Below are 27366 nucleotides of genomic sequence, written 5' to 3' on the forward strand. Positions count from 1 at the left end.
TCTCTCTCTCCCCCTCTCCCCCTCTCCTCCCTCCAAGTATAATAGCCAAGTGTAATAGGGATCGATGTGAAAGGTGAGATGTGTAAGGAATTAAAAGTATTGTATATGAATGCACAAAGTATAAGAAGTAAAGTAGATGAGCTTGAGGCTCAGTTAGAGGTTGGTAGATATGACATTGTGGGGATTACTGAGACGTGGCTGCGGGAGGATCGGGCCTGGGAACTTAATATTCAGGGTTATACATCCTATAGAAAGGACAGGCAGGTAGGCAGAGGAGGGGGATAGCTTTGCTGGTGTGGGATGGAATCAGTCCCTTGCGAGGGAAGACATAGGGACTGACGAATTAGAGCCACTGTGGATAGAGGTGAGGAATTGTAAGGCAAGAAGCCACTAATTGGTGTTATCTACAGACCCCCAAATAGTAGCCCGGATGTAGGGTGTATGTTGCAGCAGGAGTTAAAACTGGCATGTAACAAAGGTAATGCCACTGTGGTGATGGGAGATTTCAATATGCAGGTAGACTGGGAAAATCAGGTTGGTTCAGGACCCCAAGAAAGAGAGTTTGTAGAATGCCTCCGAGATGGATTCTTAGAGCAGCTTGTAATGGAGCCGACCAGAGAAAAGGCAATTCTGGAGTTAGTGTTGTCCAATGAACCAGATATGATAAGAGAACTCGAGGTAAAGGAATCGCTTGGAGGTAGTGATCATAATATGGTTTGTTTTAATCTGCAATTTGAGAAGGAGAAGGTTAAATCGGAAGTGTCAGTGATGCCGTTGAACAAAGGGGACTATGAAGGCATGAAAGGGGAGCTGACCAAAGTAGACTGGAAAGGGATCCTAGCAGGAATGACAGTGGAACAGCAATGACAGGAATTTCTGGGCATAATCCGGAAGACGCAGGATCATTTCATTCAAAAAAGGAAGAAAGATTCTAAGGGGAGTAGGAGGCAACCGTGACTGATAAGAGAAGTTAGGGATAGAATAAAACTAAAAGAAACGATGTATAAGACAACAAAGAGTAGCTGGAAGCCAGAGGATTGGGAAACTTTCTTAGGCCAGCAGAAGGAAACAAAACGGGTAATACGGGCTGAAAAGATGAAGTACGAAGGGAAGCTGGCCAGGAATATAAAGAAGGACAGTAAAAGCTTCTTTAGGTATGTTAAGGGAAAAAGAGTAGCAAAGTCAAATGTGGGTCCCTTGAAGACAGACACGGGTGAAATTATTATGGGCAACAAGGAAATGGCAGAAGAGTTGAACAGGTACTTCAGATCTGTCTTCACTAAGAAAGACACAAACAATCTCCCAGATGTACGGGAGGACAGAGAATCTAAGAGGGTAGAGGAACTGAAAGAAATTTTCATGAGGCGTGAAATGGTATTGGGTAGGCTAATGGGACAGAAGGATGATAAATCCCCTGGACCTGATGGTCTGCATCCCAGAGTCCTCAGGGAGGTGGCTCTAGAAATAGTAGACGCATTGGTGATCATTTTCCAATGTTCAATAGATTCAGGATCAGTTCCTGTGGATTGGAGGATAGCTAATGTTATCCCACTTTTCAAGAAAGGAGTGAGAGAGAAAATGGGGAATTACCGACCAGTTAGCCGGACTTCGGTGGTGGGAAAGATGCTGGAGTCAATTATTAAAGAGGTAATACTGGGGCATTTGGTTAACAGTAAAAGGATTAGACCAAGTCAACATGGATTTATGAAAGGCTTGACTAATCTTCTGGAATTTTTTGAGGATGTGACAAGTAAAATGGATGAAGGGGTGCCAGTGGATGTAGTGTATCTAGGCTTTCAGAAAGCCTTTGATAAGGTCCCGCACGGGAGACTGGTGACTAAAATTTGAGCACATGGTATTGGGGGTAGGGTGTTGACTTGGATAGAAAATTGGTTGGCAGACCGGAAGCAAAGAGTAGGAGCTGAACGGGTCGTTTTCAGAATGGCAGGCAGTGGCAAGTGGAGTGCCGCAAGGCTCGGTGTTGGGGCCACAACTGTTTACCATATATATTAATGATTTGGAAGAGGGAATTAGGAGCAACACTAGCAAGTTTGCGGATGAGACAAAGCTGGGTGGCAGTGTGAACTGTGAAGAGGATGTTTGGAGGTTGCAGGGTGACCTGGACAGGTGAGTGAGTGGACAGATGCGTGGCAGATGCAGTATAATATAGATAAATGTGAGGTTATCCACTTTGGTGGCAAAAACAAGGGGGCAGATTATTATCTCAATGGAGTTAGGTTAGGTAAGGGGGAGGTGCAGCGAGACCTGGGCGTCCTTGTACACTGAAATTTGGCTTACGTGTACAGCAGGCAGTGAAGAAAGCTAATGGAATGTTGGCCTTCATAACAAGAGGATTTCAATATAGGAGTAAAGAGGTTCTTCTGCAGTTGTATAGGGCTCTGGTGAGACCACATCTGTGTTGTGTACAGTTTTGGTCTCCTTGTGATTGAGGCAGTGCAGTGTCACGAGGTTGATCCCTGGGATGTTGGGACTGTCATATGAGGAAAGATTGAAAAGACTAAGCTTGTATTCACTGGAGTTTAGAAGGACGAGGGGGATCTTATAGAAACATATAGAATTATAAAAGGACTGGACAAGCAGGAAAAATGTCCCCAATGTTGGGCGAGTCCAAAACCAGGGGTCACAGTCTTAGAATAAAGAGGAGGCCATTTAAGACTGATGTGAGAAAAAAACGTTTTCACCCAGAGAGTTGTGAATTTGTGGAATTCCCTGCCACAGAGGGCAGTGGAGGCCACGTCACTGGATGGATTTAAGTGAGAGTTAGATAGAGCTCTAGGGGCTTGTGGAGTCGAGGGATATGGGGAGAAGGCAGGCACAGGTTATTGATAGGGGACGATCAGCCATGATCACAATGAATGGCGGTGCTGGCTCGAAGGGCCTAACAGCCTCCGCCTGCACCTATTTTCTCTGTTTCTATGTTTCTATGTAAAGCAATGACCAAAATTACCTTTGGTTTCTCGCGTGCAGATAAGAGCCCTTTGTGAATATTGACTGTGCCATACAAGATTAAAAGTTGCTAAACACTTTAACTCCGCCTCCAATTCCCACACTGACCTTTCTGTCCAGGGCCACCTCTACTGTCAGAGTGAGCCTCAACTTGGAGGAACAGCATCTCATATTTTGATTGGGCAGCTTACAACCCAGCGGTATGAATATTGACTTCTCTAACTTCAAGTAACCCTTGCTTTCCCTCTCTCCCCATCCAGGTTCTCTGACCAGTCTGAGTGTCCTCCTGATTACATTTTATCTTTGTATGCTTCTTTGTCACCTAGCTAAAAATGATCTATTCTACATTTTCCTTGCACTTTGTACCCTTTGATGCCTTGTTTTCACACCTTACCCTTTCCTATCTCTCTGTCTCCTTCTCCCCTGCCTTTCAGTCTGAAGAAAGATCTCGACCCGAAACGTCACCCATTCCTTCTCTCCAGAGCTGCTGCCTGTCCTGCTGAGTTACTCCAACATTTTGTGTCTACCAGTAAAAAACAGCATCAGCAGTTCCTTCCTACACAGATTAAAATAAATTATCCTCTCAAACAAAGTTCAGAGGGGAAGTGCCATGGCTTGACACTTCTGTCCCTATTGAGGTCATGAAACTATAAAGTGTTGAAATGCTTGCACACCCTTGTATACACATGTACAAACAAACAGACATGGAAACACGAGAATATTTGCCATGTGTTATACAAATTCACGGATGATTACCGTTGCCTTTAGCATATCTTGCATTCATTGTCCTAAGCCGTCTTTGTCTGTTATTCCCCTTTCCCTTGAAAACATCACCTTACTCCTTTACTCCTGAGAAGCTGCCGGAGGCAGCTACTCCAGCTATTTGTGCCTGTCTTCGGAACTATGTGCCTGAGTTTGGGACTATGATTATATTGGTTACATTCCCATGGCAGCATGACTTGGAGATGCAGTTAATGGTGGGGAGCCTGGTCATGTGTTGGGCTGGGCTACATCCACAATTCTCTTCCATTTCTTGCGGTCGTGGACAGGGCTGTTCTCAAACCAAGTTGCGATGCAACCTGATGCTTTCTGTGGCACTTTCGTTGAAGTTGGTAAATGTTGTTGGAGATATGCAGAACAGTCTTCTGAGGGAGTAAGGGTGTTAGCGTGCATTCTTTGTTTTAGTTCGAATATAGTTGACCAGTTGACCAGGACTAGTTGTTTGTGATATTGATGCCGAGAAACTTGAAGATCTCAACATTTTCACTTTGGCAACATAATGGGACATGTACTTCACCATCACGATTCAGCCCATTACAGTAGTCCAAGTCAGAGCAGAATTTGGCTTCACAACCATGAGTGAGTGTACTTTGCGTGTAGTAAGTAGCTGAGAACAGAATCGTGTGAGACAACAGTGTTGGGAATTATTGTGGAGGATGTTTTGTCATCTATCCATACTGATTGTGATTAATGGGTCAGATTGCAGTAATTCTGATCCTTATGTCTGGATTTTGTCTTTCTTCTAGATGATGAAAGTCCTGCCACCTATCACAGAGAAAGAAGAAACGCAATTGCAATGCAGCCACACACAGGTGGGCAGAGTTTGGGCAAAATCGGTGAAGAGCCATCAACTTCCAGTGAAGAGCGAGCTTCTCTAATAAAGAAGGAATTCCATGGGTCTTTGTCACATATACCTGAGCCTTCTATCCCCTACCGCGGGGCACTCTTTACCATGGATCCAAGAAATGGCTACATGGAGTCACACTATCGTAAGTATGGCCTCAATACTTCCATGATAAATAACCAAAGAGGTTAATATCAATGTTCAATGTTTCTTTATTATCACGTGTACAGATGCACAGTGAAATTCCTTTTTTGCATACAGTTCAGTAAAGTATTGCCATACCTAAGCACAATCCCTGATTAGTACAAAGTGCGTAGAAATAGTCCACTGAGACTGCATGGAAGAGTCGCCAGGTTTTGGCCCAATTTTCTAAGTCCAGTCTGGTCTACTTGATCTTCTTGTGCGACACCTGATCCAGGCGAGCCCCAGGCTGCTGCAGGGTCACTAGCTGTCGCCTCCATCCAGATCGTCCAGTGAACCGTCATCCCTCTCCTCACCCGGCCACCTTCACACTCCTTGTCCCCAGGGCACGTCTTGCAGCCGATCTGGGGGGCGCGGAAGGCAAGACCTTGATTCACTCTCTTACCGACCCCTGCTCTCACGTCCGCCATTGGCGGCTTCCTCCATCCTCCTGTCCAGTTCTTCAGTCCTTGTGGCTGGCTTGGCAGCTTCCCTCTGCAGTCTTTCCTCCCGGCCTCTATATCCACCGTGCATAAAGATGTTTCTGAGTCGGTACTATCCTATGAATGCAAATATCTGCTAAACCTGTCCACCGGGGAAATGATCCAAGTAAAGTAGTGCTGAAAAGATTACAAAAGTTCAGGAAATCTATTTTATAGTAGTTGCAAAAGATTGAGCTGTTTCAGTTACCCAGTAGATCAATGTGTGCTGTTTTGCTAAAAGACCATCATGCCTGTACTAATCGTATGATCCCTATTTTGATACATAAATCCGATCTCACTGTGCATGAAACTTCAGAGAATGCATTTGAAGATAGCACCGCTAATCTCATATGATCAGCTTGTTTATTTTTTCTATTTGTTAAAATGGTCGCAGTGTGATTACGAATAAACATCTTAAATCAAATTAAATGAAGACAATTGAGGGATTATTTTGTTTATCCAGTGGTGGTGTTTTGTATTTAATTAATGTCTACTAGTGTCCACCAGAGGAGGTAGTTGAGGCAGGCACTATCCCAACACTTAAGAAACCGTTAGACAGGTCCATGGAAAGGACAGGTTTGGAGGAATGTGGACCATTCGCAGGCAGGCGGGACTAATGCAGCTGGGACATGTTGGCCGGATTGGGCAAGTTGGGCTGAAGGGCCTATGACTCTATGAGTCTCTAATGTTCATTTGCTATTTAAAATGTAAGTCATTTTAGTACTCTCAAGACAGCTAGCCACCCATTGCAGAGAAGAAACAACTTGTAGCAGATTTCCCCCTCTTGGGATAAATGAGATGTGCACAGAGTGAAAATCGCAGCTGGGTTGGCACTTTAAATATTAAATCATGATTTAGCACATCCATATATTAAAAAAAGCATCTGAGATTTGGTTGAAAGGAACATTCTTCTTGTAAATTCAAGATGGATTATATTTAAACAGCAAGCTCAAAGTTAATGCACTTCTAAGTTAGAAAGACATCTTTGAATGAGAAATATTCTTAGGTTTAAACATTTTTGGGTGTATGAAAATTTTTCTTTACAAAAATAAAGAGTGATAAAAATAGCTGAGATTTGAATATTAACACTTCAAAATTGTACTGTAGGTTGTTTGTGATGTTCCCGTCATATATATATTTTTCTGTGAGAATTGACCAAATTGCAATGTTTAATACCGTAATGAAGTATTTTCAACGGGTCTTGATACACTTAATGTCCAGGTTTCACCAACATAGACTTTGCACTGGGACAGTATTAAATCCCATTACGTTTTAGTTTCTTCTGCACATGGTGATGTTGGGGTGAGGGGCAAATGGAGGCTGGAGACACCAAAGAGTTGTAATCATGCCTGTCCCCTGACGCCTATTTGTTTTTTTTTCTCCCTTCTGTGACCTTTTTTCTGTAAGGTGCATTGTTTTCTGGGTGTGTAAAATGCTAAATCAGAACTGAAGGAAAAGGGTATCTAATTTTCGGTATCTTTTCTGGAAAAGGGAATCAAACTCTTTAAAGTGTAAGTGCAACACTTTCTACCGCATGTGAGTTTTGCTAATGGTTTCAGTTTGCTTCTTGTTTTAGCTCGAGAATTCTAATCTAAGCTGCACTAAAAAGAAGTGATTCAAAATTGAGCACTCTGCGAATTAAACATGAATTAATGCCCATGCATTTTCTTGCACAATGTAAAGTGTCCTTGAATTACTCATAATTCACTGTTCTGTCTTCCTTACTAATCAATTTCTTGAAGAGGGAGAATGAATATAACCAATTAGTTAAAGGTAGACAAAAATGCTGGAGAGATTCAGTGGGTGAGGCAGCATCTATGGAGCGAAGGAATAGGTAACGTTTCCGGTCGAGACTCTTCTTCAGTCTGAAGAATGGTCTCGACCCGAAATGTCACCTATTCCTTCTCTCCAGCGTTTTTGTCTACCTTCGATTTTTCCAGCATTTGCAGCTCCTTCTGAACCAATTAGTTAATGCACAATTTAAATTAGTTCACCACACATGAAATAATGTGTAGTGTTTATTCTGCATTTATGTTTGTAGAATAATGCACTTTCTATTAAATGGAAATTGGACTGCACACTAACGTGCTGTACTGAAGCACAACTGTTTTTTGGTTCTATTCCCAAATTGTCCAGAATATTGCCTGAAAGAGAGTTCTGCCTTAAGAAATTGTGAATCGGGTCTGATGAATTCCTATTGCGACCTTACCCAATTTCATAACACTTTTACGCAACATTCAGAAAGGATTGTTAGCATGGCAGCAGGAAAGCAGACACATGCACTTTGCCTGCCATTGCAGAGGCAGGTTGCAAGATGAAGGTAGACGACCACTGCCACAGCAAAGGAGTAGATAAATCTTGGGCCAATGTTCATTGACTGCAGCTCTGCATTTAACACCATCACCTCTTCCAAACACGTCATCAAACTCAAGGGACTGAGTCTCTGCCCGTTCCTATGCAACTGGAACCTTAACTTCCTTATGGCCTGTCCCACTTACGCAATTTTTTCGGCGACTTGCCGGCACCCGTCCTAGTCGCAACAGGTTGCCGAAAATTTTCAATATGGTGAAAATCCAGCGGCGACCAGAACAAGGTACGACTTGAGCCTGTATGATCGTGAGCCTGTATGGTCGTGAGTCGTCTCCTCAGTCGCCCAAAGTGTCATAGTGTCTTTCTGGTCGCCGCTGAATTTTCAACATGTTGAAAATTTTCGGCGACCTGCAACAACTTATGACAGGTGCCGGCAGTCGCTGAAAAGGTTGCGTCAGTGGTACAGGCCCATTAGCAGCAGACCTCAATCAGCATGAATTGGCAACACTTCCTCCTCAATAACCATTACCAATGGAGTACCTCAAGACTCTATTTTACTCTCTCTATCCCATAGCTGTATAAACAGGCATAGCTTGAATGCCTTCTTTAAATTTGCCGATGACACCACAGTTGTTGGATGAATAACAGGTAATGGGTCAGAATACAGATGGGAGATTGAAAATCTGGTTGAGTGATGTCAAGACAACAATCTGGCTCTCAACATCAACATTCAGGAAGTGAAAGCTGTGGGGGGCCATGCACCTGTTGTCATTGGTGGGACGGCGAGAGAGAGAGAGTTAACAGCTTCAAGTTGCTGGGTGTACACATCACTAATGACCCGTCCAGAGCCTGGCACATGGATGTGGTCACAAGGAAAGAATGCCTCTACGTTTACAGAATTTCCACAAGGTTCGGCATATGCAGCCCACCAAACTACTACCGGTGTACAAGGTGGAGCTTACTGATTGAATCACAAACTGGTTTGGTAATTCGAACGCCCAAGAATGAAGGAAGCTATGGAAAATGGTGACATTACCCTGGCCACTCTCTTATCTGGCTGCTGCCATAGGGAAGAAGGTACAGGAGCTGAGAACCACTCTGTCCAGGTACAAGAACAGCTTCTTCCCAACCCCCATCATCAGGTTCCTGAAGCACCCTGCACAACCCGAACCACATCTCTACCTCAGAATCATACTGCTTTGAACTTTGTATTACTCAGGTTGCATCACATTCTTTGGCTTGCACTTTTATTGTCTGATTTATCTGGTATAACCTGTGCAGTTTAACCTGAGGAAATGTGAGGTGTTGCACTTTGGGAGGTCAAATGTCAGGGGAAGGCATATGGTTGATGGCAAGACTCTTAACAGCATGAATGTGCAGTGAGATCTTGGGGTAGCTCCGACAAAGTGGTAACACAAAGAAATAGTGGTGAAAAAAAGGCATATTATATGTTTTGCCACCTTTTGTCAGGAAGTGAGTATAAAAGTCAGGATGTCTTACCGAAGCTCTATAAGACTTTGGTTAGGCCTCATTTGGAGTATTGCATGCAGTTCTAGTTGCCCCATTAGCGGAATGATATAGAGGCATTAGAGAGGGTGCAGAAGAGACTTACATATTGTTAGAAGTTGGACAAACGTAGATTGTTTTCTCTGGAAGACCAGAGATTGATGGAAGATCTGATAGAAGTGTATACAATAATGGGAACCATAGATCGGGTAGTCTGTCACAATCGTTTTCCCAGGGTGGAAATGTCAAGGAGGAGAGAGCATTAAGGTAAAGGAGCAAAATTTAAAGGAGATGCAAGTTTTATTTTACATAGACTGCGGTGAGTGCCTGAATGTTCTGTCAGGGATGGTGATGGAGGCAGATACAAGAGAGGTATTTAAGAGGATTTTTAATAGACGTGTGGTTATGCTGGGAATGGAATGGGGGGGATATGGATCATTGAGTCTGTCCTCACCATCTCCATCATGGTCCGGTTTGGCTCAGCCACCAGGCATGACATCCAGAATCTGCAGCGCATCGTTTGATAAGCCAAGGTTGTTGACTGCAACCTTCTTCCCCCCCCTCCCCCCACCTCCCCAACACCACCATTGACGAATTGCAAGGGCCAGGAAGCGAGCGGGTAAGATCATCTCTGATTCCTCTCACCCTGGCCATAAACTCTTTGAAGCACTTCCCTCTGGAAGGCGATTCCGGACTGTCAAAGCTGCCACAGCCAGACATAAAAACAGCTTTTTGTCCACGAGCAGTAGCTCTACTCAATAACCAAAAATCTGTAGCCTCCTTTTGCTCTGGTATTTTATTTTATTCTTCACACGTTTAAATTATAATGTTTTATTTTTAATTGTCTACTGTATATCATGTTGATATCCTTGCGAGCAAAGCACCACGGCAAATTCCTTGTATGTATACATAGAAACATAGAAACATAGAAATTAGGTGCAGGAGTAGGCCATTCGGCCCTTCGAGCCTGCACCGCCATTCAATATGATCATGGCTGATCATCCATCTCGGTATCCCGTACCTGCCTTCTCTCCATACCCCCTGATCCCGTTAGCCACAAGGGCCACATCTAACTCCCTCTTAAATATAGCCAATGAACTGGCCTCAACTACCCTCTGTGGCAGAGAGTTCCAGAGATTCACCACTCTCTGTGTGAAAAAAGTTCTTCTCATCCCGGTTTTAAAGGATTTCCCCCTTATCCTTAAGCTGTGACCCCTTGTCCTGGACTTCCCTAACATTGGGGACAATCTTCCTGCATCTAGCCTGTCCAACCCCTTAAGAATTTTGTAAGTTTCTATAAGATACTTACTTCTATATACATACTTGACTAATAAAATGTATTCAATTCCATACAGGCAGACGAAGGGCCTGTTCCTGTGCTGTACTGTTCTATGCTCGATAATTTATGATTTATTGTAGATTTATTTGTTGTGGTTGTTATGCCAGTAAAGATGCAGCAAGTAAGAATTTCATGGCTCTGATACTGAATCATATTACAAATAAATTCCCTTGAACCTTGATACCACATGCTTTGAGAGCAGCCAAACCCACCCGAATTCAGCCATAGTAATTTCCTTCAGGCATGAGAATGCAATGGAGTAATCCACGATCTCACAGTGATCTGCGTACCATTCTTTAGACCCGTGGAGTGGAGATCCTCACAGTAAATGTTCATGCATGGGTCTAAGCTCTTTAAGTAAGGTACTACTTATCTGGAATGTCACCATTGCAAGTAAGTAAGTTGAGAGCCATTGTGACTATACCAGCATCAGAGAGGAGTATATGCATGAGAGGAGGCAGATTGCCAAATGCCTCAGTGATGAGAGCTCGGAAAACCTGAGCCGACAAATAGATTGTGTAGGGAGGAACTGCAGATGCGGGTTTAAACTGAAGACAGACACGAAAGGCTGGAGTAACTCAGCGGGTCAGGCAACATCCCTGGAACAAAGGAATAGGTGAGGTTTCGAGCTGAGACCTTCAAACTGAGAGCCAGGGGAAAGGGGAACTCCGTAAAGACAGCACCCATAGTCGGGATCGAACCTGGGTCTCCGGCGCTGCATTTGCTGTAAGGCAGCAACTTTATTGCTGTGCCACCATGCTGCCCTTAGGAAACGAGGAATGGGAAATTTATCCAGAGATGTTGCCTGACTCAAATAATATAATAATCGGATTGTGACATTCCATCGTGATCATTTGAGCTCCGATTTGGAGACAAATTGACACTATGTGAATACGGTTTTACGTGACTGATGATAGGAGACTGCCAAGTGAACACATGTGGATTGTGCACTAAAGTGCCTGTTCCAGTTTTTCCACCTGGGGCTATTTCAGCTCAAAATAATGTCCAGCAGAATTGGGTCCAGGGAAAGTGAAATGAAACTGTGTGGAGGACAAGGAATGAGAGCAACAGAATCCTGTTTCTTGGCCTGGGTGTTGCAAGTTAAACACTTGATTGCAAATACCAGACATGTTTCCAATCAACATACCGAGGCACACAGAAGGGACTGATCTGGAGGTTTATACATTAGCCAGAAAGTTTATTATCTCAAGGTGAAAGGTCATTGGACAGATGACTGGATTAGCCAAGACAGCTGATTAGTGCAGGTTTTAGCATCCACAGTGCCAGGGATGAAAGCAGGTTTGATTGACTCATTAGCTTGGCAGCAAAGGGGAATGCACACTTTATTGGGCCTGATCAAAGGGACTCTAAATGTTGATCTGGGTACTAAAATTAGTGCAGAGAGCCATTTTGTTCCTCTTTTTGGCCAATTGTACATAGTATGACAATGGTGTTTTATAACAGAGAATTCTATCAATTCAGTAGTTGTAAATGGGTCTTTGCAGATGAATGCCTGGGACAACTGATACAAAAAAGATTACTTATGATAATGTTTCAAACTGATTGGAATCAATTCTAGGACTTGTTGCTGCTGGTGCTGTGGTAATGGGCGGACAATCGCGTGTTTCTGCAAATAGAATCATATGATTTTTTTTTAACACTGAATTCACCTTTTTTCCCCCAAAGCAAACCGTTTATTTGCTTTTCTGAAATTGGTAACTTGTCGGCACAGACCCACCTGCATCAATACCTATCCAATTTGAACTCAATTGTGGCTAGGCTTTCAATTACCAATATGATCATATCTTCATTTAATGCGCATCTTATCACGTTCCAGCAACGGCCTGTCTTTGTCCCAGCAGAAAGCCAAAAGCTTTCCATCCTAGACGTAGATGCCAGACTGGCTTCCTTTCTTCCAGGGATGATCGTATATTATTCCCCCTCCATTATCCCATCTAAGATTATCAAGCTCACATCAGAGGAACCACTTCTGAAAACCTCAGGAACATGGCAAGGACTGTTTTTTTTTTAAATGGCAAGAGTTATGTGCAGGTTAAGTAGATTTCAAAGGGACTTTGAATAATATTAATCCCTATGTTCAGTCCAGCTCAGTATACGTTCTTCATCGGGGTAGAGTGAGTGTGGGTGAAGCAGATTTCTAACTTACATTTATTTCACAATTCATCAAGAAATTACAAGTTTTGTCTGTATCTTATCTTATATATTACAAGTGTCTTATTTGTAGTTTGACAGTGAAACATACAGCTGTGGATGTTCAGATGTAAATCTCAAACAGATTAAATAATGGGAGTATTTCAAACTGAGACTTTATTTTATATCATTTGTTCTAAAATGACTTTGGCTTTATTACTTTTTGATATCAGTCACGGATTACTATGGGCATTAATTAGTGGACCTAAGAGAAAGCCCTTTACACATGCGATTTGCAAGCTAAGGTTATAATGTACAGTGTTCACTCTTGTTCAAACAGGCCAACATATTTTGTAGATTAGCTAACTCCTGAGGAGATGGTATCTCAATAGGGTTTAGTTTCAAGTCTGTTGACCTTGATGCTGTTTAAAAGGGAAAGAGAGTGTGAAAGATAACAATAAGATGGATAATGATTTGCTATGACACATATATTGATGACCCTTGACTTTCTGCTGTACCTCTTAAATCTATCGCAGGTGTGGATTATAACAATTCGGACAATACAGCACTGTTTTGCAAAGAACGTTCTTATTTCTGTAATGGGGTGATTTTTTTCCACTCTTATGTAACATGCTAACAGCTGCAGATATAACCACCTGGCTGTCAGTCCCCTGATGCAGTACTATTTAGAAGTCTGTTGTTGCAGAATTATTTTGAAGAACTTTGTTGCTTGCCATAGCAAAAATAATTTAGATGGTAAAGACATTTTTAGACGTCTATATTTTGCAATCCCTTGAGAGTGGTTACAGAATGAAGACCCGCAGCTTTTGCATGCTCATCTTCTTCTGCTCCAAATCAAGCCTGGAGACCTACGATTAGACATTACAAGGTAGGGTATTGCCTCCATTCTTGTGTGGAGAGAACATTAGCAGCTCACAAGACCTACGGAATGTGATCTCTGCGCTTGGCTCAGAGAGTACCAACTGTGGGGGATGGGGATGGCAGGAGATTGGGAAGAGTGCACACCACTAGTGCACATAAAATAGGAGCAGGATAGGTCACCTTGCTCCCAATGCTAGCATCACTATTCAATATGATCATCAACTCCTTTTCTGTGCCGGTTCCCATAGCACTCAATTCCCTCATCTTTCAAAACATTTTTTTATTTCTCCTCCAATCTAGCCTCCACAGCACTAGGGGGTAGTGAATTTCTGAAAGCCACCATCCTCTGAGCATAAATTACCACAAATCTCATTTTACAATGACCTTCATTTGAGACTCTGCCACAAATGGAACCATTACAACTTCTTTCCTGTCATAGCCCTTGAGATCATGCATGTTTCAATAAGATCCCAGGAATTAGTGCACTGAATCACCTCTGGCCTGCATTCAAAGCTGGTACACCACTCCTTAAATAAGCAGACCAAAACTGTGCACAATACTCACACGGCAGTCTCACATATCAAGTACGATTGTAATACTATTTCTAGACTGGAACCCTTTTGCAAAACCTGCCCATTAACCTTTTATGATTCAAACATATGAATACCTGAATTCCCCGTTATTCATTTGCAATCTCTCTTTATTTAGATAATTGTCTTTTATTTCTCCTACTGAAGGTCATGACCTCGCACATTTCTACATGAAACTCTATTTGCCAAGTTTTCGCCCACTCGCTCTACCTCTCTCAATCTATTTACAGACTCCAAATATCCTCAACACAGCATGCACTTCCGCCTATTTTTCTATAATTGGCAAACTTGGTTACCTAAAGTCACTCTTTCACATCAATGTTTTGCTTATTGTGACGTGTACAGAGGTACAGTGAAAAGATAATAAATAGGGTCTTTTCAAATATAGTGTACTGCAAGTCCACCAGCAAGTTCACAGGCACGGGATATTTTGACAGTCTGAAGAAGGGTTTCGACCCAAAACGTCACCCATTCCTCCTTCCAGAGATGTGTGAGGCCTGTGTGAGTTACTCCAGCATTTTGAGTCTATCATTTTGATCGTTGTTATACATTTCACAACAGGGCCCATGCAGTCATTGCTCAGTATTATTTCTAACAAGTGGCAGAATATGACTTTACAATGATTTTTTGTTGTTGGCATGTCTTCTTTATTTGGTCAGTGAAATCCATTTTATTTCCCCAGTCTCTCTGACCTCCTTTGAAATCTAGGTTGTTGTCTAGAACAGGCAAAGTAAGATACACAGGGATGAATAATGTGTAGGAGGGAACTGCAGATGCTGGTTTAAACTGAAGATAGACACAAAAAAGCTGGAGTAAATAAGCAGGTCAAACAGCATCTCAGGAGAAAAGGAATAGGTTACGTTTCAGGTCAAAATGCCTACTATTCCTTTTCTCCAGGGATGCTGTCTGACCCACTGAGTTACTTCAACTTTTTTTGTCTATCTTCAGGGATGAATAATTGTCTGACCAACGTACTTCTGGAGGTCAACGGTTTGGCAACTGGCTCGGTGGAATTGGGGGACAAGATGGGTAGTGGAGGGAATGGAAGAATGGGAATCTTAAGTAAATAAACAAGAAGAAAGTGAATGGCATGTTGGCCTTTATAACAAGAGGAATCGAATATAGGAGCAAAGAGGTCCTTCTGCAGTTGTACAGAGCCCTAGTGAGACCACATCTGGAGTATTGTGTGCAGTTTTGGTTCCCCAATTTGAGGAAGGACATTCTTGCTATTGAGGGAGTGCAGCGTAGATTTACAAGGTTAATTGGCGGGGCCAAATAGCCTACCCCTGCACCTATTGTCTATTGTCTATTGTCTAAATTAGGAAACATTTTCTGTGAGTGTCTATAGGAATGCCCAAGGAGATGATGTGAAATGCAAATCTGGAGTGATATTGGAAATGGGAAGGAGTTGGGTTTGTTTAGGAAAGAGGTCAGTATGTTCCAAAATGCGAGGAGAAAAACATATTGTTATTACAATTTGATAATTAGTAACATAAATGCTGTGGGTTTTTTTCTTATCATGACATCTCTGTATTAGAGTTAAGTGAGATTTTGATTTGGTTGCTTATTACCCTTGAATGTAATATTAAAGGATCTTCAGGAGTTTCCTGAACAGTAGAAGAATCGTTAGCCAGATCAAAGATCGATTGGATCATTATCACCAGTTCAAATTAACTCGCGTAAAACTTGGTAAATATGATACGATAAAGCTTTATTCATCCCCGGAGGGAAATTAGTCTGTCGAGTGTCACAACACACAACGTACACAAAAACCTGAAAAGTGAAAACAAAAAGAAAAGGACATGGTGTGTGAAGAACATAAGTGACTTTTAAGCAAGTATTTGAAAGAGTGGCTGTTCACGGTTTTACTTTAGATGGGAGTTGCGATGTCCGAGAGGCGTCTTGCCAGCAAATGATGAACTGAAGCATAGATCCAGGCACTAGATTGTAGCACATGTTTCCATTTCTGTTTATAATTGTTGCGAGCTTGTTTCTGGGGAATTTTAATTTTTTAGACAAACGATTTAAGTTTGGGAAAAGGTCCATGCTAATTATGCTCCATTCTGTTTTCTTTCAGAGTTAATTCCTATCAATCAAATAAACATTGTAAGTAATGGCAGCTGTGCTGGGTATAAAAATGTCACCGGTAACAGTTACAGCATTGATGTACTTTTGAAACTGCACATGCAAGCAAGGATAGACTCAAAATGCGGGAGTAATTCAGTGGGTCAGCCAGCATCTCTGGAGAAAAGGAATAGGTAACGTTTCAGGTCGAGATCCTGATTCAGACTGAGAGTCAGGGGAGATGGAAACTATAGGTATGAAGAGGTTCAGTAGAAACGGGAAAGAGTGGTCCAGGCATGTATGTCATCAATGACAATAGCCTTGGGAAAACCTGGGCTTGATGAATGCATCGTTAATTGGGAAGATCCAGGTAGGATGCAATGTCTCTGAAGAATCTGTTTGCTGATGGGCATGCTGTATGTAGCCTCATATTCTGAGCTCCCTGACCGATGCAGCATGGCCTGTCATGCCACAATAGCACCCCCAGTAACGCAGTTCCACCCGCCGTCTCACATCTGAGAATGCCACTCAATATGTGCTCAGCAGCTTGATACTGGAGAGAAGCACTCTCCGAGAGTATAAATGAACTTTGTGAATCTCAGATGGTGTTCAAACAGCTGTAGTGAGTTCTAAAGATGCTCAGTTAGGTCTTCCAATATCGGTAGAGTGTCACTTTTAAATTGCAAAAGGAACAAGAAGCTGGTGTAAAGTGTGTCCAGTTGTATAGAGACTGCCTCGTGTCAGGCGTAATGTGAGCTTTCTGCTAGAGTTCCCATCGGTGTGGGTGGAAATCGTCAGAAAATGCGTGTCTTATGTCACGAGTCAAGAGTATTTAATTGTCATATATACTGGAACGGAATCATTACATTTTTATTTGTAACAGCACAATAGGTTTGTAAGCACAGTGTTCAATAGATAACATAATAAACAAATAAAAAGAATGTTTAAAAAACTAATAAACACCTGGGTAGTGCAAAACAAAACTTAAGTCGAAAGTTACTAGTGCAACCAAGACAGTTGTTTGTTCAAAGATTAGTTGGTGTTTGCAGTGTTCAATAGCCTGGAAGATGCTATTGGACAGGTCACGGTGGTGCAGTGGTGGAGTTGCTGCCTTACAGCAGATACAGCGCCAGAGACCCGGGTTCGATCCCGACTACGGGTGCTGTCTGTACGGAGTTTGTATGTTCTCCCCGTGACCTGCGTAGGTTTTCTTGGAGATCTTTGGTTTCCCCCCACACTCCAAAGACGTACAAGCTTGTAGGTTAATTGACTTGGTAAATGTAAAAATGGTCCCTAGTGGGTGTAGGATAGTGTTAATGCGCGGGGATCGCTAGTCGGCACGGACCCAGTGGGCCGAAGGGCCTGTTTCCACGCTGGATCTACAAACTAAACTAAACACTGTTCCTGAACCTGGAGATCACGGAATTCAGACTCCTGACCACCTTCCTGATGGCAGGAATGAAATGAGAATGCGCCCAGGGTGATCCTGCTGATCTGATGCTCGATGATGCTGCCTGACTTTTGGAAGGCAACACCTGCTATCGATCCCTTCAATGTTGGGGAGGTCAGTGCTTCTTGTAATCTACTTTGTTCCAGGGCATTCGAGATGCAGAACCAGGCTGTGATGCAACCAGTCCATATGCCCTCCACCGTACACCTGTAGAACTTTAAGAGAGATCCGTCAACATACCGAATCTCCTTAAACTTCCAAATGTCAGGAAAAGGGCAGGTAGACACAAAATGCTGGAGTAACTCAGCGGGTGAGGCAGCATCTCTGGAGAGAAGGAATGGGCGACGTTTCGGGTCGAGACCCTTCTTCAGGAAAAGGGCAGATGCAGTAAAGAGGAACGTATGTGCTGTCTAATTACACAATGGTGTGATTTCATTTGGATATGATCAGTTGTAGGTAAAATCAGAATTGGATCGTCAGTGGCTAAAAATACTATGCAATGAAGTCTGTATGCTCATAGGAGCTAGAAACATAGAAACATAGAAATTAGGTGCAGGAGTAGGCCATTCGGCCCTTCGAGCCTGCACCGCCATTTAATATGATCATGGCTGATCATCCAACTCAGTATCCCGTACCTGCCTTTTCTCCATACCCTCTGATCCCCTTAGCCACAAGGGCCACATCTAACTCCCTCTTAAATATAGCCAATGAACTGGCCTCGACTACCTTCTGTGGCAGAGAGTTCCAGAGATTCACCACTCTCTGTGTGAAAAAAATTCTCCTCATCTCGGTTTTAAAGGTTTCTCCCTTATCCTTAAGCTGTGACCCCTTGTCCTGGACTTCCCCAACATCGGAAACAATCTTCCTGCATCTAGCCTGTCCAACCCCTTAAGAATTTTGTAAGTTTCTATAAGATCCCCTCTCAATCTCCTAAATTCTAGAGAGTATAAACCAAATCTATCCAGTCTTTCTTCATAAGACAGTCCTGACATCCCAGGAATCAGTCTGGTGAACCTTCTCTGCACTCCCTCTATGGCAATAATGTCCTTCCTCAGATTTGGAGACCAAAACTGCACGCAATACTGCAGGTGTGGTCTCACCAAGACCCTATACAACTGCAGTAGAACCTCCCTGCTCTATACTCAAATCCACTTGCTATGAAAGCCAACATGCCATTCGCTTTCTTTACTGCCTGCTGCACCTGCATGCCTACCTTCAATGACTGGTGTACCATGACACCCAGGTCTCGCTGCATCTCCCCCTGTCCCAATCGGCCACCGTTTAGATAATAATCTGCTTTCTCGTTTTTGCCACCAAAATGGATAACCTCACATTTATCCACATTATACTGCATCTGCCAAACATTTGCCCACTCACCCAGCCTATCCAAGTCACCCTGCAGTCTCCTAGCATCCTCCTCACAGCTAACACTGCCCCCCAGTTAGTGTCATCCGCAAACTTGGAGATATTGCCTTCAATTCCCTCATCCAGATCATTCATATATATATTGTAAATAGCTGGGGTCCCAGTACTGAGCCTTGCGGTACCCCACTAGTCACTGCCTGCCATTGTGACAAGGACCCGTTTACTCCTACTCTTTGCTTCCTTTTGCCAGCCAGTTCTCTATCCACATCAATACTGAACCCCAATGCCATGTGCTTTAAGTTTGTATACTAATCTCTTATGTGGGACCTTGTCGAAAGCCTTCTGGAAGTCCAGATACACCACATCCACTGGTTTCTCCCCTATCCACGCTACTAGTTACATCCTCGAAAAATTCTATAAGATTCGTCAGACATGATTTACCTTTCATAAATCCATGCTGACTTTGTCCAATGATTTCACCACTTTCTAAATGTGCTGCTATCCCATCTTTAATAACTGACTCTAGCAGTTTCCCCACTACCGATGTTAGGCGAACTGGTCTGTAATTCCCCTGTTTTCTCTCTCCCTCCCTTCTTAAAAAGTGGGGTTACGTTTGCTACCCGCCAATCTTCAGGAACTACTCCAGAATCTAAGGAGTTTTGAAAGATTATTACTAATGCATCCACTATTTCTGGAGCTACTCCTTAAGTACTCTGGGATGCAGCCTATCTGGCCCTGGGGATTTATCGGCCTTTAATCCATTCAATTTACCCAACACCACTTCCCGACTAACCTGGATTTCACTCCATTCCTCCACCTCCTTTGACCCGCGGGCCCCTACTATTTCCGGCAGATCATTTATGTTCCTTAGTGAAGACGGAACCAAAGTAGTTTTCAATTGGTCCGCCATCATCCTGGTTCCCCATGATCAACTCACCTGTTTCTGACTGCAAGGGACCTACATTTGTTTTAACTAATCTGTTTCTTTTCACATATCTATCTTTTTTTGCAGTTGATTTTATGACTGCTGCCAGTTTTCTTTCATAATCTATTTTTCCTTTCCTAATTAAGCCCTTTGTCCTCCTCTGCTGGTCTTTGAATTTCTCCCAGTCCTCCGGTATGCTGCTTTTTCTGGCTAGTTTGTACGCATCATCCTTTGCTTTGATACTATCCCTGATTTCCCTTGTTATCCATGGATGCACTACCTTCCCTGATTTATTCTTTTGCCAAACTGGGATGAACAATTTTGTAGTTCATCCATGCAGTCTTTAAAGGCCTTCCATTGCATATCCACCGTCAACCCTTTTAGAATTAATTGCCAGTCAATCTTGGCCAATTCACGTCTCATACCCTCAAAGTTACCCTTCTTTCAGTTCAAACCCATAGTTTCTGAATTAACAATGTAACTCTCCATCCTAATGAAGAACTCACCAATTATGGTCACTCTTGCTCAAGGGGCCACGCACAACAAGACTACTAACTAACCCTTCCTCATTACTCAATACCCAGTCTAAAATAGCCATCTCTCTCGTTGGTTCCTCTACATGTTGGTTTAGATAACTATCCCAGCTACTCTCTCCTGCTTCTATGTTGACTGTTTCTGCTAAACCCCCCCAACCCTCAACTATTTCTTCCCACTAGTTCTCTCACCACCAGTCAGACATCTTAATGTTTGATGACCTTGGGATTTCCCACATCCTACAGTGCCAATGTTCATAAAACTAAATTAAATGCACATAACCTTCCATTTTAATACCTCAAATATACAAGAGAGAGAATTGAAAATTAATTAAACAATAAATGTGATATGAATATTGATTTCTCTAACTTCAAGTAACCCTTGCCTTCCCTCCCCCTGTCACCATCCCTCCCCCGTCCTAGTTCTACTGAACTCCTGATTAAATATTGCTGATTGTATACCGTTGTCACCTTCCCCTCAGCTAACAATGAACCATTCTTCATTCCCTTAGTGTCATCTGCTTTGATCTGTTGTTTTCACACCTTACCCATCCATATCTTAGTGTCTCCCTCTCCCCTGACTCTGTCTGAAGGAAGGTCTCGACCTGCAACGTCACCCATTCCTTCTACCCAGAGATGCTGCCTGTCCCGTTGAGTTACTCCAGCATTGTGTGTCTATCTTTGTGGTAAGTGGAAGGCAGTTTTTAAATTGTGCAGCAATATTTAATTGTTTTAGGCATATGCAGCAGCCTCAAACCTCTTTACAATAAGAAGACATAATCATACAGAGCATGAAAACATGCTCTTTAGCCCACTGAATCCACACTGACTACAAACCACCCATATAATCCTCCACAAATTCTACACCAATTCCTTTTCTTTTATTCTCCCTGCACCCTCATCAACTTTCCTCCCCTCTCTCACCTCCCAATCCCAAATTCTCCCACTCATTTATACTCTGGAGCAAATTGCAGTGGTAATTTATCCTCTAAACCTACACATCTGTGTAACGTGGGGGTGGGGATAGGGGAGACCAGAGCACCCAGGGTTAAGAGGGAGTAGTGCCAACTCCAAAGAGCCACTGTAGATGAGGATTTAACACGGATCTCTGGCACTGGGCCACTGGTTATGGAGGTTCAATACATAGCAGCTATGAAGTTAGATTAACTTGGAATTTTTGTGGAATGTTTGCCAGTTTCTGAACAGCTGTTATCAGATGCTATTTAAATATTTTCCTTTGCCAGTCTACGTGCAATTTCTAGGCTGAGTAAACAATTTTTTTAAATAACATTTTTATTTTGCTCCTGGCGTTAAAAAAAAAAATCTTATGAGTTATGACAACCGGGATGTATAAATCGAAATACCCAGTGGCTAACAAAGGAAGCAAAGCGGACACTAAGACCGTTTGGCTGGCTGGTGCTAATGCAACTTTTGAATGCCGTGAAAGAAAAGTGAACTAGTCTCCACGCTATTCCACCAGGTCAATCTCGCAAACGAATTAACCGGTCTTAAAATCTATTCAATGCCACTTAGGTTTTAAAAATGTACTTATTTTATATTCTAACGTGTTCCAACCTGAATGTTGGTTACCTGTTTGAGTGCACTGCAATTACTGTAGTGTGTGTACACCATATCAAAACTGTGAAGTTGAATAGGTTGTCGGAGCTGTTAGATGACCCAGCAGCCAGATCATAAAGGTTCCTTTGGTCAGGCATTTAATGAAGTCTGTGGGCAGCACGGTGGCAAAGCGGTAGAGCTACTGCCTTACAGCGCCAGAGACCCGGGTTCGACCCAAACTACATGTGTATGTCTCTACAGAGTTTGTACACCCTCCCTGTGACCTGTGTAGGTTTTCTCCGAAAACTTTGGTTCACTTCCACACTCAAAAGACGCACAGTTTTGTAGGTTAATTGGTTCTGTATAACTGTAAAATTGCCCATAGTGTGTGTAGGGTAGTGTTAATGTGTGGGGATCGCTGGCCGTTGCCGACTCGGTGGGCCAGAGGGCCTGTTTCCATGCTGTATCTCTAATCTAAACTAGTCCTTGCTTTCTCCCTCTTTCCCCTCCCCTTCCCAGCTCTCCCACATCCCACTGTCTTCTCCTCTTCCTTTTCTTCTTCCCGCCCCCCCCCACCCCACCTCACATCAGTCTGAAAAAAGGGTTTTTACCCGAAACGTCACCTATTCCTTCGCTCCATAGATGCTGCCTCACCCGCTCAGTTTCTCCAGCATTTTTGTCTACCTTCGATTTTTCCAGCATCTGCAGTTCCTTCTTAAACAGGAAGGAGATTGTTAATTTTGATTAAATGGTTTCAGAACAACAATCTGTTCTGACAATAAAGATAGACACAAAATGCTGGACTAATTCAGGCAGTCAGGCAGCATCTCTTAGGAAGAGGATTAGGTGATGTTTCGGTTTGAGACCCTTCTTCAGACTCTTCTTCAGAATTATTCTGACAACATTTGCTCTCAACCTCAGCAAGACCAAGAAGAAACTGAGGATCCAGATGTGGCATTGGGAAGCGAGAGAGAAAGGGGATGTTTGTTGGTTATCTACCTAAAATTTGTGCTCCACCTGGATGTGCACCCATTTCTCCCACAATCCTGCCCCCCCCTCCCTCCTGTCCCCTTCCATCTAAGTCGCTGCCTAAGGTTCAATGTTTTATACCTCTTATCTCACATCCTTTTGTCTTTTCATCTCTAACCTTTTGTCCAACCCATTCAATTAATTCAATTTAAAAATTTAAATAAAAAAATTTATATTGCCAAATTTTTATAACATGACATACATATTTAAGATGCATAAGTATAAATACAAGTATACAGTGCATGGATAGATATGTCCCTGTACATAAACTCGCAATAGGCCTATAGCCCTTTATTGATTGCCACACGTTCTTGCAGCTGTAAGCAGTACAACACAATAACAAGTTTAGCAATTCAATATTAATTTAACAAACAAATCTCCCTCACTTGTATCCCCCTCCAACTTGGATGGCTTTGTCCTGACCCCACTACAATTGGTCTTGGGAGGGGTCCCAACCTGAAGCTTTGCCTGTTCAGATCCACTAAAGATGGTGCCTGATGCTCTGTTACTTCAGCACTTTGTGTTTTTTTTTGTTAACTCGCATCTGTAATCCCTAGTGTCTACTTGAATACTTCTCCTCAGTATTCGTCAGGGAGAAGGATGTGCAGGCTGGTGAATAAAGGGAGGGTATTAGTTACATTCTGGAACACTTCAGCATCAGGAAAGAGAAAGTTTCAATAAAGCATTTATTTATTTATTTATTTATTTATTATTTATTCCGAACAAGTAAAGACATTAAAGACATTAATAGTAACAAAATCGAAATTATCAAACAATTGGACATTACAATCAATATTTACAACCAATGAAAAGAACAAAAAGCAAATTTCCAATGTCCAACTCTGTGTCTGTACAAGCTCGAAAAGGAGTGAGAAGAATAACTTATTAAATCTCACCCCTTTTCCCCAACACTTCTACCATATTTAAGAATTAATTAATTAATAATAATAATACTACCCCAGGCAATTTCCCATAATACCTACAGACATATATATACATACATTTGCCAATGTTCTGCCTGGTAGGGTAATCCATAAGGTTTGGGCACAAGGAATTCGAGGAGTATTGGCAATTTGCTCACAAATCTGCTTGGTAGTAGGAGGCAAAGGATAGTAGTGGATGTTTTTTTTTCCCAACTGGAACGTCTAACAAGTGGTGTACAACAGGAATCTCGACTGTGTCCTTCAATGTTTGTAACATAAAAGTGATTTGGATGGGAATGTAAACAGAGCAAACAGCAGATGCTGGAATCTTGTGCTGGATGAGTTCAGTGGGTCAGGCAACATCTATCCAGTTTCTCCAGCGTTTTCTGTCTATCTTCGGTGTAAACCTGCATCTGCAGTCTGAAGAAAGGTCCTGACCTGAAACTGCGGCTGTCCATTCCCTGATCAGATGCTCCTTTACCTGTTAAGTTCCACCAGAAGGTTGCTTTTTGAATGAGAATGTAGATGGTCTGATTCGCAAGGTTGCAGATGACACAATTGCCCTTTAGCAACCCTCATTGTTATCTAGGGAATCGATATGATATGATACAATAGAACTTCATTTACGCCATGAGGGGAATTAGTCTGCCAACCGACACAAAACACCACACGATACATGAAATTAAAGTGATGACTGGAAAGTCCAGGATAGTCATAGATAACAAAAAGATTTGCCCAAAGATTTGAGCAGAGCAGTGGCATCTGGACAGACAGCATGCTGCCTTTCCCGTTGAGTTACTCCAGCATTTTGTGTCTATCTTCGGTTTAAACCAGCATCTGCAGTTCCTCCTTACCCAGTGGCATCTGGAATTGAGTTCAGTCAGGTGTGAGGTCAAGCACTTGGGAAGTCAAATTCTCAAAGGACAAATGGAGCAAATAGCAGGGACTTATGGAACATTGATGTACAGAGGGACCTTCAGATGCAAACCTGTAGCTAGCTGATGTGACGGCACACAATGCCCTAAATAGGGTAGTGAAGGAAACATTTGGTACACTTGCCTTCATAGACCCAATATTGACATAAGAGATGAGGTGTTGTGTTGTAGATGTGCAAACCCTTGATTAGACTGCACTTACAGTTGCCGTAATGCGTACATTTCTGGTTGTCACGCGACAGGGTAGAAGATGAGGGTTGGGAAAATTGGGAATAAAATGCATTGGACATTTTTTTTCAAAGAAAGTGGGACCTACACAGTGAATGGCAGGGCTCTGGGGAGTGTTATAGAGCAGAGGGATCTAGGAGTGCAGGTACATAGTTCCTTAAAGATGGCACCACATGTCAAAAATACTTTTGGCACATTGTCCTTCATACGTCATTGAGTATAAAAGTTGGGAGGTCATGTTCCAGCTATATAAGATTACGGTTGCCAACTTTCTCACTCCCGACGGCAATTCGTTGACCAACTCAGCCGTGGCTGGGAGAATGATGAGTTAGCCGGGGTGCTGGACTGCACACAAAGCTCAGCCAGCGGGGCCAGCTGTGGAGTTTTGGCCCGGGCGCCGGGGGAATGCAATGTCGCGCACAAAGTCCGACATCCCGTCCAACTCATGAACCGATGATCGGCCATGAGAAGGAAGGGTGGTGGTGTCGACCGAAAGTGAAGGTCCGAAGGTCAGACAGCTGGCCGGGCTGCCGATGGGGCCACGGGCGAGGCGCTGCTGCTGCACTCCATGGGACGGGTGAGGCGGGGTCAGACGCGGCGCTCCGACCCGACAGTCCCCTTGACCCGAGTAGTAGCAGTCAAATACGGGACAAGGGCGGTCCCGTATGGGACAAACCAATTCAGCACAAAAAACGGGATGACCCGGTTAATACGGGTCAGTTGGCAACCCAAGTCGTTATATCGTTGGTTGTGTCAGGGCAGGTGCAGACTCCTAGGTTCAGGGGTTTGGACATGAGCTTGATTGGGATTATAATGTTGAAGGTGGAACTTTAGTCAATAAATAGCAGTCTGATGTAGGTGTAGATGTAGATATTTGGATGTTCAAGAGATGAGTGTAGGGCCAGGGAAATGGCATCTGCCATGGACCTTTTGCGACGATAGGCAAACTGCAACGGATCAACGCTCTCTGGGAGACTGGAGTTAATGTGCTCCACGACTAGTCTCTTGAAGCACTCCTGAAGATGAAGTACTTATTATATTGTAACAAAAATTTCACTTTCCACCTTTGAAGAACAGTTTGCAAAACCATAACAAGTAACAGTGATGCCTCTGGAAAACTGTACTTCTCATTATTTACACTAAGTATAAAATTGTTATTTAAATGCGAAGAGGAAATTTGAAGACGGGGGCCTCATAAATATTAAACTAATTTTAAACTAATCTCATCATCTTCCTTCATGCGATACATGGTGTTTTACACTGTTTTTGATGTTGGATTACATTCATTCGTTACCTCAGGACTGCTTGCTGTATCCAGGGTATCGGCACGAGCAGTAGGAGCTCAGATTTCTGTAACTAAAGACAGCTGAGTCCTTTTAGTCTCGGGCTGCTTCAGTGAGCACACGGTTACACGTTGTCAATGAAATTTAATTTAATTCTTCCATAAAGAAAAGGGTAAGGTAAGATTGGGACCAGATCTTTGAGAGTAAATGCCAAAAGCCGAGCAATAGTTTTACAACCTTACACTATTTGTCAAAGTCTCATGAAGATTAAGATTTTCAACTGCAAGGTACACTGAATTGGATTTACGTGTTTTGTTTTCTGTCAATTGCAGCTTACAATTTCCCAGCAAAATACTAAGTACTTTATCTTCACGAGTGCTTCAAGAGGCTAGTGGTGGAGCACATTACCATTACTCTATTAATCTATTGCACGTTCTCTCAGCTGCTGTAGTGTAGTCTCACCAGTTGATCTACGCAGCTCATTCTTACAGGGAAGTGTTAGCATTTAATTAATGGAGTCTGTTATGATGAGAGAGTGTAGGGAATCATAGAGTCAGACATCAAGGAAGTAGGCCCTTCAGCCCAACTCATCCAGGCCGACCTAGATGCCACATCCAAACTAGCCCCATTAGCCTGCATTCAGCTTTTATCCCTCTAAAACGTTCCTACCCATGGGCAAAGACTAGTAGTGAAATGGAGGTAAAAGGGTGTTGGATAAGGAAGGGAAGGGAGGAGTGAAATATAGAGCCAGAGGGAGGGATATGGGTGGGAGACAGGAGATTAAAAGGAAAAGAGGGATGGAGTAGGGAGTTTGGAGATGAGTGGAAGGGAAAAGTGATAGTGATGGAAGAAAAAAGTGCATATGGGAGGTGGTGGTGAGGAGAAATAAGAAGGGGATTGGGGGGGGGGGCGGAGATTCGAAAGATTCACTTGAAATGGGAGAACTCAATGTTTGTACCTTTGGGTCGTAGGCTACCCAATTGGAATATGAAGTGCTGGTTATCCAGTCTGTATGTTGCCTAACCCTGGCTGTGGAGGAGGCA

General features: G+C 42.9%; 1 protein-coding gene across 4 annotated transcripts in view; it reads left to right on the top strand.

Moving 5' to 3' along the window:
• LOC129696187 (transcriptional activator GLI3-like) overlaps positions 1 to 27366 on the top strand; it is a 360260-nt gene that overhangs the window by 122729 nt on the left and 210165 nt on the right. For all 4 annotated transcript variants that reach the window (XM_055633815.1, XM_055633813.1, XM_055633812.1 and 1 more), the window contains one exon: positions 4494 to 4736. In XM_055633815.1, coding sequence (XP_055489790.1) covers positions 4494 to 4736 — 243 coding nt within the window. The remainder of the gene's footprint in view (positions 1 to 4493; positions 4737 to 27366) is intronic.

The sequence above is a fragment of the Leucoraja erinacea genome, chromosome 4, assembly GCF_028641065.1.
Source record: "Leucoraja erinacea ecotype New England chromosome 4, Leri_hhj_1, whole genome shotgun sequence".
Taxonomy (NCBI): Eukaryota; Metazoa; Chordata; class Chondrichthyes; order Rajiformes; family Rajidae; genus Leucoraja; species Leucoraja erinaceus.